Source organism: Colletotrichum chrysophilum, assembly GCF_026319265.1.
Source record: "Colletotrichum chrysophilum strain AFK26 chromosome Unknown scaffold_53, whole genome shotgun sequence".
Classification (NCBI taxonomy): Eukaryota; Fungi; Ascomycota; class Sordariomycetes; order Glomerellales; family Glomerellaceae; genus Colletotrichum; species Colletotrichum chrysophilum.
The window spans coordinates 285,353-296,827 of NW_026517340.1; the positions used below are offsets into that span (position 1 = coordinate 285,353).

The 11,475-nt window shown below is 53.7% G+C and overlaps 3 protein-coding genes across 3 annotated transcripts; 1 reads left to right on the top strand and 2 right to left on the bottom strand.

The window, feature by feature from the left end:
- Window positions 1-2,858: 2,858 nt before the first annotated feature.
- On the bottom strand, window positions 2,859-3,338 carry COL26b_006922 (uncharacterized protein; the record flags this gene model as incomplete). The annotated part of the gene is made up of 2 exons (XM_053179733.1): window positions 2,859-3,106; window positions 3,308-3,338. The coding sequence occupies 2 exons, from the start codon at window positions 3,336-3,338 to the stop codon at window positions 2,859-2,861; spliced, it is 279 nt and encodes a 92-aa protein (XP_053036379.1).
- A 4,707-nt stretch (window positions 3,339-8,045) lies between these two features.
- Window positions 8,046-9,134, top strand: CKB2 (casein kinase 2 regulatory subunit; the record flags this gene model as incomplete). Its single annotated transcript, XM_053179734.1, has 3 exons — window positions 8,046-8,105; window positions 8,330-8,575; window positions 8,664-9,134. The coding sequence occupies 3 exons, from the start codon at window positions 8,046-8,048 to the stop codon at window positions 9,132-9,134; spliced, it is 777 nt and encodes a 258-aa protein (XP_053036380.1).
- A 673-nt stretch (window positions 9,135-9,807) lies between these two features.
- Window positions 9,808-10,869, bottom strand: COL26b_006924 (uncharacterized protein; the record flags this gene model as incomplete). The annotated part of the gene is made up of 1 exon (XM_053179735.1): window positions 9,808-10,869. The coding sequence occupies one exon, from the start codon at window positions 10,867-10,869 to the stop codon at window positions 9,808-9,810; it is 1,062 nt and encodes a 353-aa protein (XP_053036381.1).
- Between the last annotated feature and the right edge of the window lie 606 nt (window positions 10,870-11,475).

Below are 11,475 nucleotides of genomic sequence, written 5' to 3' on the forward strand. Positions count from 1 at the left end.
AGTTACTCCCAACGTTGTTCATTCCCATCGACATGTTGGAGTTGAAATTGAAGTCGTCCACAGGAGGAGCGGGCGCATTTTGGGTTTGGGGCGACTCGCCATTGAACCTCCAGCGTTCAGCATCGCGATCGGTGGGAACATTCAGGTTTGAGGACGCTACGTTGAAGTTCGAGTTCGGGGCAGCTTGCTGAGTGCGGCTAGATGTGGTGTCAAGGCCAAGGGATATCGTCCTGGAGGGGTCGGCGGGTGCGGCGGGGGGGTCTTGGGTCTTGAGAAGGGTTTCAACTTGCTCTTGAATAGGCGCAAAGAAACTTGGTCAGTTAAAGAAAGAGGGAGCGACGGAAACAGGCCGGAAGGCTTCGACCTATGGCGATGGCATCGCACAGACGGACTCACTCAGTCGTTCCTCCAGAGCCTTGACGTATCCCCGCTTCGGACCGCTTTTCCTACGAACTTCATCATAGGCGCAAGAATGACCCAACCTAGCACACGTGCTGCAACTCGGTCTGACACCGTCGCACTTCAACTTGCGTTTCCGACAAATCATACATGCTAGGCGCTTCGGTTTGGGAACATTGGTGTTGTCGGTCGCTGGATCCTTGCCGTTGGAATCGGCGCCTGGGCTCCCGCCCCTTGGACGTTTGTGGGAGTTGGCGCCGTTCGTGTCCGGAGGCGTGGGTGTACTCGAGGACATTGCGAAGGCGGAAATAGAAACGAGTAGGAGAAGGCGAAATCGAAATCGACTGCGGGTATGAAATGCGGCGACGAGAATCCGGGGCAGTCGGAGGGGGAACCGCAGGCCTCGGGGGCGGCGGACAGGCAAGATAGTGAGACGGTCGCGGGCGCGAGGCACAACGGTTGCGCTGCGCAGCGCGGCTCAGCTTATGGGCAAGTGGTCGTCGCACGTGTTCGTCGCACGTGTTCGTCGCACGTGTTAGGCCACTTCATGCGGCGCGCAATGTCGAATGGGATTTAGATAGATAGGGGAGGGAGACAGAGAGAGACAGAAAGTCGAGTCTGATTGAGGAGGGAAGCGGGAGAAGCATAGGGCGGATGCATCAATCTCACGTTTGAGCTAACGCCAATGCCAAGTTGACGGAAGAAATGGCCACTGGCAGCTGTAAACTGGCATCAAAAGACTAAAAGCACAGAGGACTGGGGGTAGAGATGGGGACTTGGTCAGGCAGTGGGGGGCGATGAGAAGCGCAAGACAGGCGTAGCCTACCTAGCCGCCATTCCAATTCGAGCTGGTCATGATTAGTAACGACAGGGTACTTTGAGAGGCATCAGCATGGATGCCCCAGCGTCGGGCTTACTGCGTACCTTACCTTGGGCACCTAGGTAAAGTAGTATGTACACAGGTAGTCGCAGCGCATTGTACCTAAACAGAATGCCAAAATCTCAACCATCTAGGGACCTACGACTACGTTCCTCACCTCCACTACCTTAGTGTACGAGATACGCTCCTCAGCTACACATGACCGTACCTCCCGTCATCTCAAGATTCCATTACTTTCAACGCAACCCGTCTCGCCATCCTTGCTCACAGAAACCTCGGAAAAGAAAGCACATGCTAAGCAGGCAGCGTGGACTAAATAAGTATTAAAATAATAGATACTGTGTATGTAGTAGCGTGATTGAGAACTGCTTAATTTATAACTTCTATATCAACTTGACACTTTCACATCATTCCAGTCACCGCCGAACAACCGAACCCACGGATGGCGGGCAACGTTCAAATGCGCATCCGGACAACTACCCATACACCGGGCCGGGATGGTGTCCCCGCCCTGCCGCAGTGGGCTCTCATGGTACGTTCAAGCTCACACTTGGCTGCGCATCCACACAGCCTCACCCGCCAATGACTGCAGAAACGGCAAGTATACTCCCCCTCGGCTTCAATTTCGTCCGCGCTGACTCTTGCTACGCAAATACCCCATCTTGTCAGCCGAGTCGAAACTCTCAACATCGCCATCTCGCGTCCGTGGACGGTCGCTCATTGCTGACTTACCCGATCGAGACAATCTATTCACATCTGATTTGGGTTTCACCCTTACTCCCAGCTACCAATCCCTCGAGCCCTTGTCATCCGGATTCACCACCACAGTGATTTCACTTCTTCTCGGCGTCTACACCGATGATGCGGAGAATCCCCAAATCGCTGTAAGCCAAGCAGTATCGAGTCGGAGCCCAGGACACGACTGGGCATGGCCCGGCTGTTTTGAGAGTATGCACGTGATCACCGGATTCGACATGCCTAATGTCTAGCCCGGATCCTATGGACATGATTAGCCTCCCCAATATCTAATTCAAACCGGTGCCTAGGCCTACTCACCCTCGTCACTACCCCCCACCAAGAAGTTGCCGTCAAATGTGAAGCCTTTGTGGCAATTAGAACCGCGCACAGGATTCCACTATCCACACTCGTGAACTTACTGATAGACCGCACAGGGCCCACCATGCTTGTGATGGTTCGTTGGCAGATCCAGTCTGCTGTATCCCAGAGAGATATGATGGAGTCGGAACCACCTGTGGCAAGATACCGCCCTGTGGCCTGCATCTCAGCTGAAAGACACGAAGATGTATGACCACTGAGTGTAAACTCTTGAGGCTCGGTCCCGTAGTCGAGCTGGAACGCAGGCTGGAAGTCTGGATATGTAAGGATGCGGGTTTTTCCCTCTCCGGTTGTGAGAAAGATCTTCTTGCCGCTCCAGCAGAAGGCAATTTGGTTGGTCTGGCCAGGCTGCTGATGAGATGCCACGGGCGTGGACTGAGTTGGTGACAGAACGAAGATATTGTCCGTCTGCCTGGGGTGAGTATGGCTCCCTTGAAAAGAAGAAGAAGAAGAGAACCATGGGTCACCGAACCTTGTTACCAACAACTAGAGATTCGCCATCAGGTGCCCACGCAAGGGTGAACGCATCCCCCAGGCCCTTGATCTCGTTGATGCAGGTTTTTGATCGAACATCCCAAAACTTTACAACACCATCGTTGCTAACACTGCACAATTCGGCGTCCTTCACCGGATTGAAAGCGACTTTCTCAATTGGGGCCGAGTGGCCCTTCAAGTCGGTAGAGAAGCGTACGTTTGGCTTCTCAGGATTCCCTAGTCAAGTTGGACATGTCAGCTTTCGTACTTCAGCAATGGTGCCAAAAGTACTTACAGACGCGCAGGGTTTTGTCTGATGATCCAGTCGCGATCAACGTGCCCAGAGGACTCCACGCGATGGATCGCAAGCTAGAGCAACGAGTGATTTAGCAGGCATGTCCGAAGCCCAGAGGACTGCACCGTAGCTCTCAGACTTACCTGTGTCCTCTCGAGCTTGAGCCTGGGTCATGGTAGGGCTGACTCTTCAGTCCTGCCAAATAGGTAGGCATCCTCTCTTTTGAGAGACTTGGTCGTGTGCGAGGAGGTGCCATTGTATGCTACGCAAATCAAGGTTGACGAAATGAGCGATGCACGAAACTTGAATATGTCTGGGTAGTAAGCACTCGGCGCAGGATGGTTGTAATGGGCCTCTCTCATCACTCACACGCTAGTCTTGTCGTAGATGAGATCCAAGGCGAAATTGTGAATTCGCCAAACTATTTTACGGGGTGCTTCTGCCTTGTTTTGCCGCAACCGCACCTGGGGACATAGTGTAGCTGAGGCGCTGTCGGCAGAAGGGTGTGTTTGAAGTCAGTGGACCCTGCCGCTCCTTTCACGACGTGGATTACCTAATATGGAAACCTTCACACGGTGAGGAGGGTACCTGATGGAGTGGTGCACTGTGGGTCAACCAGGTGGGAGCTCCATTGTTTCGGCAGCCCCCAACGTTGGCGGCGACCTTGCAAGCTCCGTCGGCTCCCAAAACCACCTACCATGACACTTGACGGCCGCCGACCTCACCGTATTCTCGACACCATCTTCTCGCGTCCCTCCCTGTTTCTCGCTCGCGCTGCACAGCACATGGTAGGACTTCAATGTCGCATAAGCCCCTGTCAGAAAATGAGGCTTCTTGATTGAATCTAGCAGCGGCCATGATCAGAGCAGTGTCTGTCTGGAGTGCGAAAAAGGAAACCTGTACCCCGGCCCGGCGAGCCTCCGCGTACCCATTCGCTCCCGACGACATACTGCCATTGCAACGGCAACGCTGCAGCGAACACAGAAACTATCGACTTAGGACCTCGTCGAAATGTATTGGCCCATAGGGACCCCCAGAATTTTCGCCACGAGCAGCAGGTCTGGTCCTGCATTCAACCTAGTTGTCTCCCACGATGGCCTACCCAGCCCCTTCGACAGCCGGTCGCGAAGCGATTCCTCTCCATCGTCAAACCTGAATACTCGATCAACACCGCAATATGACGATGTTGAGCTTGCCACCCCGCTGACACCAATGACACCCGCCATCCAGTCAGTTGATGACGACGCCCATGACCCAAACAATTGGCATTCATCGCCACGCCTCAGCAACAACATTCCTCTGAAAGACCCTGTTCTTGCTCTGCGCATCTCTCGTGGTGGTCAGCTATTCGCTGTGATAACCTCGACGTCCATAACAATATGGCAAGCCAAGGTTCGTCTGCCTGCCCTGTAGTGGCTTCTTCCAGCGACACCTCTTCATTTGGCGAGCCATGCTGACACCATCCAAGCCTACAGTGATACTTGCCGTCGTCGTCCGCTCTGAAACTTCTCTTTCGACATACGGTGAGAACGTGGATCTACTGTTGCGACCCGACTCAGCCATTCTTGTCGTTCGGACGACCTTGGGCTACCTCATCACATACTCCCTTGCAACAGACTCCGAGGCTCAAGTTTACAAGCCTTATTTTCCGAGCTATGCAAATGTTCAGCGACGTCGCCAAAATCACCATGGGGGCCCCGGAAGCGCGGCGCCAGATCAAATTCTGTGGGGTCCCGGTGAGGGTCAAGGAGTTCGCGACGTAAGTGTCCGCTTTAGGATGGTCATCAAAGTCGACGCCGGCATTGAAAGCGCGCTGGCTTTGGACGACGAGCTGGTTGTGGCCACACGAAAGCCCGCAGCTATCCAATGCATCCGGTGGACTCCAGATCACAGTGGCAGCCAGACAAAGACGGAAATAATAAGTCGAATGGGATGGTTGGAGAAGAAGATTACGATTTTGGAAATGACCCACGACCGACCCATGAACCTCTCGACTTGGATTACGAGCGACGGCAAGGTTTATGCAGTGCAGCGGTTGAACTCAAAGGAGCTATCTGAGCCAGACTCTCAGGAAACCGACCCAAAAAAGTTATTCAAGGGCTACTGCTTTCATACGCCACATGGACCTGCGGAATACGCCAAACGAGCAGTCGTCAACGCCCGGTTTTCTTTGATTGCTGTTGGATGCGCCGACGGTGGTATACGTGTCTATTCTGCCCGAGATTATGCTGGCAACATACCACCGTCCCACGCCCATACATTGCCTGTGTCTTCGACAGTGTGCGGCTCACTGACCACTTTGAGCTACTCTCCCGATGGCTACTGCTTATTTGCCGGTTTTGAGAGCGGGTGGGCTACCTGGAGTGTCTACGGGAAACCGGGCAGTCACAGCTTTGGCACGCACGAAGCCGTAGTTGAGTCCAACGGGGAAGACTGGATTGCTGGCGTGGGCGATGCCGTTTGGCTCGGTAGTGGCACCGAGCTTCTGATCACTAATCGTCGCCACGAAGCAATCTGGGTACTAGAAATGGCCAGGAGTGCCGTGGTCAGTTGTTACAACGCGGCCAACCTCCTACGCACAGTACTGCAGACCAACACGAACGTTATGATCTACCGCGGATACGATTTGCCAGATCTCGCGAGCATTTCGGCCGAGCCGCATCTGTGGCACACGACCAAAGTGCCTCCGTCGTATTTGCTTCAGCAATGGCCCATTCGCCATACAGTCATTTCACCAGATGGTCGGTACGTGGCGGTAGCTGGACGGCGCGGCCTGGCCCATTACAGCGTCAACAGTGGTCGTTGGAAGACATTCGTCAATGAGGCCATGGAAAATGAGTTCCAGGTCAGGGGCAGTATGTGCTGGTACCAACATATACTGGTGGCTGCAATCGAGGCGAACAAGTCCCACGAGCTCCGCCTCTATTCGAGAGAAACAGCCCTGGACAGTTCACTTGTGTTGCATACCCAGCAGCTGCCAGCTCCCGTAGTCCTGGTGGCCTCCTCGGGGGAAGATTCGCTTCTCGTCTACACATACGAGAACTTACTATACCACTTTATCTTTGCGCCTTCGGGCGGCGGTTCCATAAGACTGGTGCAGCTAGGACAGATCGCATTTCATGGGATTGTGCGGTCACCTGCCAGAGTACGCGGTCTCAGCTGGATCTTGCCAGATAGCCAACTGATTGATGGAGACCCGTCGCAAGATGTTGCAGTGGCGTCGGTTCTGTTTTTAGTTGATGCTAAGCTGGTTTTGCTACAGCCATCGTTAAATCACGAAGGGCATCTCAAATACGACATGAAGGTCATTGCTCAAAACGTGGAGTTCCACGTGAGCATGAGAGACCAGCCTCACTTCGACACCACTGTCATGCGCTCCGAAGAGCTTGCGTCTGCGGGCAGTGACTTGTCTTTGCGTAACTCCCTCTGGGTGTTCGATGGCCAAGAGTTCAAGCTCTGGCCTGATGTGCAAGAGGTGCTCCGGGCAGCATCGAGCGAGGCGTCTCGAGAGTTGCCGAAAACAATCTCAGTTCCGTTAGACTTTTATCCTCTTTCGACTCTACTTGGGAAAGGCATCGTCCTTGGCGTTGAAGCAGATCTTGTGCAACGAAGGGATATCAGCTTCTCCTTCTTCCGCTTTACCATCAGGGTTTGTCCACCCATGATCTAACCAAAAAAGAAAAGAAAAAAACGCGTACGCTGATGATTTGAATAGACACACCTCTTCTTACCGGACATTCTGCGTTTCCTGTTGACTGAGAACCATGCTGTAGACGCAGTCAAGTTATCGGAGCAGTATCAAAACCTGGAATATTTTGCACACGCTTTAGAGGTCTTGCTCCATAAAGTCCTAGATGACGAGGTAGATTCTGGACCAACCCCAGAAGAAGCGATCCTCCCGCGTGTGCTATCGTTGCTATCGTCATTCAAGCAGTATCTTGATATCGTCGTGCAGTGCACGAGAAAAACCGAGGTTAGGCAATGGCGGACGCTATTCGCGTATCTCCCCCCAGTCCAAGAGCTTTTTGAGGAGTCGCTTCAGCGAGGATCTCTCAAAACCGCCGGAGGCTATCTGATCATTCTACACACTCTGGATGACCTTGGCTCTGCCTCGGAGCAAACAGTCCGGCTGTTGTCGAGAGCGATGAAGGAGGGCGATTGGGAATTGTGTAAAGAGTTGGCACGCTTTCTGGCGGCCATGGACGAAACAGGCGACTCTCTCCGTGAGGCGATGGAGGGTGTCAACATCACCATAAGGAACGACCAGAATTCATCTGGGATGATGACGAGGCTGGGTGTTCCGGTTCCTGGTAATAGAGCCATGAACGGCTTAGGGCTCAAGTATGCAGAGCAGAGTGATGATATGGAGTCGGAAGGCCAATCGGTTAGCGATGCTGCGAGTTTTAGCTCCGACGGGCGTTGAAATATTAACGCCAAATACATGAGAATCCGGCCTGGGCTCGCATGTTCGCATGCTCGCTGCCAAATATCAAGATGATTATCCTATCATGCGCAAAGTTGAATTCCCAGTTGTTTTCCAACAGTGTATCTAAGCCATCGTCAAATTGCCATATCCTACTCATTGAGTCGAAGGAAGACAGCCGCAGGTACGTACCGATGGCAACCCCCGCCCCCTCCCTGACCGCACCGGGCCCCGCTAACCGCGTTGCCCTGCAGATGGGAACTTGGAACACACCTCAGAGAACCGGCGTCAATCAACGCCCGACGAAAGACCTTTGCTGTCGACCAACCATTTCCACTTCAACACCCATCACCGAACCGACTGCCAGTCCACAGATCGACACGGCGACTAGTCACTGCAACATCTCAGCCTGGCCATGCTCTGAAAGCTTGTCACGCACAAAGCGCACCTTCTTCAGTATGATGGACGACTTTGGCAGCGAGTCGGATAGCGACTATACGAGCTATTGGCGCGATTGGGTAAGTGACCTCACCTACGATTCTCCTTTCTCGTCAAAGAACGGACGGCGTCAGAATTTCTTTCTGTTGGGTCGAAGGGCTGGATGAGGTTGGCATGGACTGCAACATACTTGCGCGCACATGCGCGACTTGGATGGCCGCACGATCAACGTCATCCATCGTCGCAATACCAGCGCAGCCACCATTCGCAAGAGCACGTCTGCTAACTGCTAGCTTTCGAATAGTTCATATCTTCTCGCGGAAATGAGTACTTCTGCGAAATCGACGAGGACTATCTTACAGACCGCTTCAACCTGACGGGACTGAACACGGAAGTTCAATACTATCAATATGCGCTCGATCTCATTACCGATGTCTTCGATCTCGACTGCGATGACGAAATGAGAGAGACAATCGAGAAGTCGGCCCGTCACTTGTATGGCCTCGTTCATGCCCGGTTCATCGTCACAACGAGGGGTCTTGCTAAGATGGTATGCTTGCCTACTCTAACGGACCTGTTCAGCGAGGACAGCTCCTTGGCCGCCTGGACGACATCGCTGACGTGAGAAAAATATGAAGCTCGAGAAGTACAAGAAGGCGGACTTTGGCAAATGTCCACGCGTCATGTGCCACTCCCACCCGCTCCTGCCCATGGGTCTCTCCGACGTCCCAAACCTGAAGCCGGTCAAGCTCTACTGTGCCCGCTGCGAAGACATCTACAACCCCAAATCGTCGCGTCATGCGGCCATTGATGGTGCATACTTTGGCACCTCCTTCCACAATATCATCTTTCAGGCCTACCCAGCCCTGATCCCCACCAAGAGTGTCGAGCGTTACGTCCCCCGAGTGTACGGCTTCAAAGTTCACGCCTCGGCTGCGCTGATTCGATGGCAACACCAGAAGAAGGACGAGATGCGCCGTCGCCTGCGGAAGATGGAGGTGGATAGCGGGTTCCGCGACGATGATGTTCTGGATGACGATGATGATGTCGAATTTGAGGGTGTCGATAATCGTGCGGTGGGTGGCAACGACGGTGTTACCGTAGCTTGAAATGACGAGCCAGTGATCACGTCAAGGGGCTGACGGTGCCTTTCCAGCGTACGTGACGGTCGAGGGGCTCGTGGATAAGCCACTGACGGCCAAGCACTAGGCGGGCTCTACTCACATAAGGCTCTTACGTTTTTCTCTCGCGTCGATAGATTTGGTCCATGGGATAATGACATAACGGTATTTTCATGCTTTATTTTACTGCCTGTCTTCGTGGCCCGATCAGGTGAGGCAGTAGCGCAGTCGCTTCTCGGATTGGCATCTCCACGCAACGCAGGAAGAGTACCTCTAGTGTCAAGAGGATCGGCATGCCTCAAAAAGAAGAGCATAACCTTGCATGTGTTGCAAGTGTATGGCTTCGCAGAGAGTAGGAGAGCGTCGTGCGCTTGCCGATGCACAGGTAGTCAACGTCATCACATCCGGCATGCAGTAGGGGATACTTCCAAAGGTAGATAAGGTAGGTATTCTTTTCATTCACGAATCTATTCCATAACCGGTCGTATCTGTATGCCACACCGGGCCCTGAAAAAAGAAAAAAAGAAAAAAGACCAATACCGCCGCCGAGCTCATGTAGCGGGTGGTATACCGTGTAACTCCAATCATGCCCAATATGCCGGGCGGAAAGCGCAATGGATCCCGCGTGCCCGCCTTTTCACCCATGAGAAAATAACTTCAATCAGAACCTGTTTTCAGGGCCAGAGCCATCATTTGATGCAGGCTTGCCAACGTATTGCGTGGATGTCGCCTGGCCAACAGGTCGCGACATGTATGCCTCCTCCTCATCGCCCGACCGAATGAAGTCGCCTTTCTCTGTCGCATAGCTGTAGGAGCCAACCCCGGACCACCACGCCTTGTCATGGCTGCGAGGACCCCAAGCCCATCCGGCACCCTGGCGGATGGGAAGATGATAGTAGCGAAAAGCGAAGATAGAAGTGAAGACGCCAATGAGGTAGCCAAACAAGATGTCGAAGCCATGATGCCGGAAGTCGAACCAGCGAGACCCTGCGATGAAAATGGATCCGAACCAAGGGAGGACGACAATCGTCAAGAGGTAGATAGGGGGCGCGGCAGCCTGGCGGCGGACAGCTGTTACGATCTTGTTGTGCTCGGCAAGGTTTCTGGCGACAGCTGACGTGTCAGGGTTGAGAGAGCCTCCCTCGCCCGATCGCACTTCCTCGTAATCAGAGCTCGATTTCTGGAGGCGAGAAGGAAAAGCCGAGTGTGACGAAGCGTCGCTGTTGGTAGCAACAAATGGCAAGGTGACGGCAAATTTACTGGCGAGAAAGAGCGATAGGTAAATCAAACCGGCGGCAGCAGAGCTAGAGTGACCGGAGGGGTAGCTTCGGAAGCCGTCGTCGAGTGTGTGCTTGTCGGTATTTGTGCAAATGTCTGCGGATACGAGCTGTCCAAAGCCAGCTGCGCCAGTAAGGCCGGTGATGCTGGCATTGGTACCGCCAACAACGTACTTGGCGAAGTTTTCCAGATCAGGCCGACAGCGGGAAAGCAGATCGGGTCGAGGCTTTCCGAACATGTTCTTCATGCCATTCGTGATGAACCAAGCACCGCACATAGCCAACGCGAGCCCGAGCCAGCCGACGTGTAATTCCCACAACTTGCGCTTCCAGATGAGGGCGTTTGGGGTGCCCTTAGGAATCGTATTTCCGGGAACAAGAACGAGGCAGACGATGGCGATGATGATGATGGGGACGAGAACGGCGCAGATAGCGGCGAGCCACATTGGGACGGTTTCGTGCTCGGTGAAGGGAAAGCTTGTGGGTAGGTTAGTACGAGCGGAAGTAGAGAAGACGAGGCCAAGGATTCTTACGAGATGTTGGGGTCGAGGACTGAGAAGGGGCGTTTGTTTGGAGTCACGATTCCCAATACACCGCCAATGCCAGCAACGACGAGCAAGACGAACCAATCGAACACATAGGAGCCGATCAAGGAGGGAGTCCAATGGGAACGGGGCGAACGCAGTGAGCGCCTCTCATACGGTGTGGGTGACTCGGGCATCTTGTAGTATGACGGCCTCGACGAGGGCGAGAGGTTTGCGAGGGGAATGGAAGTGGACATGAGGGGACGAAGAGTAGAAGTAGTGAAGGAAAGTCGAGAAGGTCATCCGGATGGGGGTCCAAGCTACTTCAGGTGAACCCAGAGGGAGTTAGGGAAGGTACCTGAGGCCCTCTTTAGTCTAGGTCTCTTTGGTACGAATAAGGGAAAGATGAAAGAGAGTTTAAGTGCTGGGTATGGGAGTGGGATGGGAATGGGGAAGGGATCCGCACAAGCGCAATCGAGATGTTTGGGTGGACAAGGCGTGCAGCTTGAGGGCGGCAACGCGGGCGCG